A 4599-nucleotide genomic window follows, 5' to 3' on the forward strand; every position below is an offset into this window, starting at 1 on the left:
AAATATATAAGACGCACTCTCCACAGAATCCAGGGGGGTTCAAAACCAACTGGAGAAATAAAAGATATAAGACGCACTCTCCACAGAGGGGGTTTCAAAAACAACCAGAGAAACAAACAACGCATATCTCTCAGTGGTTACCATTAATCCTTGTTTGACTCGTTAAACACCGTACAATACATTTTCTGTTATATGAAAACGTTCAAGATTATTTTCTAATTCCCGATTGCTTAGCCAACATGAAACCTAAATTATAGTTTCCACAAACACAACTGAAAAGAACTGACCTGGTTATTTATATGCACACATTCTATCTCCAAGCCTCGCGTAAAAACCACTGTGTCTAATTTGATCTATTTTTGACGACTGAATTTCGCGCCCTTCGAAGCAGAACAAAATGTTACTCGGTCCGTTGACATTTTATAACTTCACTGACCTAGCCCAAGTCCTGCTTTTAACTCGGATCCTTGTACAGGCCGGATTTTATATAAAAAGAACATTTATTACATAAAGCTGAAACGCCCATATTTATACATAAATAGCGATGTACAGTGGCTTCAAAGTAGGGCTAGTTTCTTGTCTTTTTTTTTTTTTCCATCCTGTCACGAGACGCCTTGGCACGTTAGGAGGAGCTCTCAAACCAGGTCATTTAGCTTGAGGGCCTTTTAAGCTTCGGGGGGGGGGGGCAAAGGGAGCGGGAATATAGAGCAAGGTAGGGCATTGATTATGTTATGAGCGTCACCGTTCATCTGTACAATAACGTACTATGCCCGAAACTAAAACAACAATACGGGGTACACAACTTTTATGAAGAACATTCTTAAGGTCAGCTTTTAATGTTGTTATACTTTATTACCAAGACGAAAACATATGATAACCTACGTGAAAATATCGATCCAAATGAATCGAATTAATACACACTTAGAGGGGATTCAAAGCAGAGATAATAGAGACATTACCGTCGGTTTAACCATAAAATAGATACACATGTTCTCGGAGATAGGGGGATTTTTAAAAGCCTGCGCAACCACAAATACGGAGTTGAAACAGTGCTCTTGACGAACCGAAAAAAAAAAAGAGCACACACACACACACCTCCACGAGCTACTGACACGCAGATTTCAACACAAGATTACCGGACACGTGCATGCCCGCATGACGCCGTCAAAATGATGAATTGGTGACGGGTTTGATGATATCTTTGACCTCGGTTATCCATTCCAAGGAGGAATAGTGTTGGCGAACAATTTAAAGAATACGGATATATATACAGCCTAAAGATCGAAACTGTAACAGTTCGGGTAATTGAAGTGTCTGTTAAGTTGATATCAAAAATCTAACTGACTTCACATCAGATTTAATGCTTATAACTGAATTTGAAGGTTTTTAAACTATTGCTGTTATAATACACACGACCATGACCCTAATCTTTGACCCTTGATGCTTAAAGTTAAAATTAAACCCTTTGTCGATTAGCTCGGGATAAGACTGTTGTATTTTGTCTGTTTTTATTTTTAGTAATTAATCCTGTCAGTAACAAACAAACGCCCTCTGTGACTGCGGAGGCACGAAGTACATTTTGGTATTTTGCTTTCCAACTAATTATTTATACTCACAAGTCACATAACACGGACTTTCTTGGTTATGTCTTGTTACGACACAAAAGTAAAGTGGTTGAAAAGTAGATTACGTAGAAGTTAAAAAAGAACAAACTGGAAGAACATTTTAGAATTCGGGACGACATCCCACACGACGAATATTTATTACGCTGCAAGTGATTTCGTTATTAAAGGCTTGGAAGCGCGTGCAATTTGATACGTTCTGAGGCCGTATTACCGTGTACCTTGTACTTAAAAACGAGCGAGAGAAAAAAAAGTATTTTTCTCACCAATTTAGTGTAATTTTCTTTCCAAATTTCTCCGTAAAACGCTCATTATTATAGCAGCAGAGCGTTTGATATTAACTTGATTTTTTTTTAAATATTATTTCGAGAAAGAAAATATGTGAGAAACCAACTCGCGCAAGAAGTCTTGATTACTACATTACTTGATAAGCACACGCCAATAGTCAAAGGAGTGGGGTTCTAACAGGGAAATCGCCATATTTCTACTGGCCAAAAGACCGGTATGCCACCAACTAGATCTACTCCAAACGCCACCTAGACGGGCGGATCGTAACTGACGTGTACTGGTTTCAATTGGTGGTTATCGCACTTATTTATAACCATAGGTTCGAATCCAACCGTTTTCGTCTGTCATAGCTGTTTATTTAGTGTTCGAATTTACTGAAGGTACGTAAAGTGTTCCGTTTTCGTCTGTCATAGCTGTTTATTTAGTGTTCGAATTTACTGAAGGTACGTAAAGTGTTCCGTTTTCTATATTTTGTCTATGGACGAGAGAAAAATTGAAATCAAAGAAATTCAACTTGATTTGTGGAATGTGGAGATTCACAGTTTAACATCAGTCAAATGTCAGAAGTACGTGTTCCTTAATGGCGTAGATCGTCACCTTAATCGACCGCCATCTATCGGTAAAAAAAACAAAAACTTGACTAACCTGCTCTACAGTGTGCCTGTGTTTGTTTTGCCCTAGTTAACAAAATTATTACCAATACTCAAAGAAACTGATTTCACGATTTCAAGTAATAAAACACGACTAGTCCTAAAATATTTATTTAACAGGAAACCGAGGTTCGAGTCCTAACGGCGCAAAGATATTAGAGCTCGTACGAGTAATATAAGTTGGGGGTAATTGTATTTCTATTATGATCAAAACTATTTTTTATTGTTTGATTGGTTAGTTTAGGCGCGGAGCAACACAACGAGCTATATCTGCGTTGTGCTCATAATGGGGGATCGAACCCCGAATTTCAGCGTTTTAAGACCGTCAACCTTCCCGCTGAGACACCAGGGGGCACTACTTTAATGCAGTATCATAAACTTGTGCTAATACAATTGTAAATTGACCACCAAAAATGTATAAACATAAAGAAAATTACATGTAGAGAACATAAATCATGTTTACACAGTGGTAAGATCTGGCAATATGGACTGTGCATGACCCGTAGCAACAGTAGTACAGGAAAAGGGTCCAGTGTAAAGTTACAGTTACAGTGGAGGGAAAAAAAAACGTTCTTTTTATCCCACTATAAGAGGGAGGTAGACACCTCTTATTCTTTAAAGTGTAGAACGTTCCCACTCCTCCCCCCCCCCCTCGAGGATCGGGGGTGTATTCCAAGTCTACAAATTAAAGATTCGGGGTCCGATCCCTGCGATCGGCAGAGTGCAGATATCCCATTGTGTAGCTTTTCGCATATAGAAAACATACTAAGTGACGTTGAAATGTCAGAAGGAACTTCTATTAAGTAAAAATTCTTAAGATATGGGAGTTAATGTCTAACGATTCGGTCATAAAGGATTTTTTTGTTTCACTAATTAAACCTACCGTTATCTAGTGAAGCCGGGCTGGCGGTGCTCTTACGATCCTGGCTTTCACAAAAGTTTTCTTTGTCTCCCTCGGCTTGATGCATGTCCTTTGTCTTGTTGCTTAGCAACTGATCAATGATACTTGTTAGACGACTTTCCCTTTTAGGCTCAGGACTAGTGCTGAAACAGACGTGAAACATCAGAAACCAGAAACACATTTAACATTCACCCCTCCCTAAAAACATAAAGCCACCTTTACGTAAGCTTACGAGGCGTATTTGGACCAATGTAACATGGTTTTAAGATCACGTAAGTTTAAAGTACAATATGTTTATCAAATCGGACTACATAACAACAGAACACATGCTAATAACGTTTGACTACATAACAATAGAGCACAATGCTAATAACGTTTGACTACATAACAATAGAGCACATGCTAATAACGTTGGACTACATAACAACAGAACACATGCTAATAACGTTGGACTACATAACAACAGAACACATGCTGATAAAGTTGGACTACATAACAATAGAACACATGCTAATAACGTTGGACTACATAACAACAGAACACGTGCTAATAACGTTGGACTACATAACAACAGAACACGTGCTAATAACGTTGGACTACATAACAACAGAACACATGCTAATAACGTTTGACTACATAACAATAGAACACATGCTAATAACGTTGGACTACATAACAACAGAACACGTGCTGATAACGTTGGACTACATAACAACAGAACACATGCTGATAACGTTGGACTACATAACAACAGAACACATGCTAATAACGTTTGACTACATAACAATAGAACACATGCTAATAACGTTGGACTACATAACAATAGAACACATGCTAATAACGTTGGACTACATAACAACAGAACACATGCTGATAACGTTGGACTACATAACAACAGAACACATGCTGATAACGTTGGACTACATAACAACAGAACACATGCTGATAACGTTTGACTACATAACAACAGAACACATGCTGATAACGTTGGACTACATAACAACAGAACACAATGCTAATAACGTTGGACTACATAACAACAGAACACATGCTGATAACGTTGGACTACATAACAACAGAACACATGCTAATAACGTTGGACTACATAACAACAGAACACATGCTAATAACGTTGGAC

The 4599-nt window shown here is 38.2% G+C and overlaps 1 protein-coding gene across 1 annotated transcript in view; it reads right to left on the minus strand.

Annotated features, from left to right (window-relative positions):
* LOC106472657 overlaps nt 1-3642 on the minus strand; it is a 47140-nt gene extending 43498 nt beyond the window's left edge. Inside the window, exon 1 of the mRNA XM_013933312.2 lies at nt 3444-3642. Within this exon, the coding sequence (XP_013788766.2) occupies nt 3444-3642 (199 nt within the window). The remainder of the gene's footprint in view (nt 1-3443) is intronic.
* Between the last annotated feature and the right edge of the window lie 957 nt (nt 3643-4599).

The sequence above is a fragment of the Limulus polyphemus genome, unplaced genomic scaffold (genome assembly GCF_000517525.1).
Source record: "Limulus polyphemus unplaced genomic scaffold, Limulus_polyphemus-2.1.2 Scaffold5497, whole genome shotgun sequence".
In the NCBI taxonomy this organism is placed as follows: domain Eukaryota; kingdom Metazoa; phylum Arthropoda; class Merostomata; order Xiphosura; family Limulidae; genus Limulus; species Limulus polyphemus.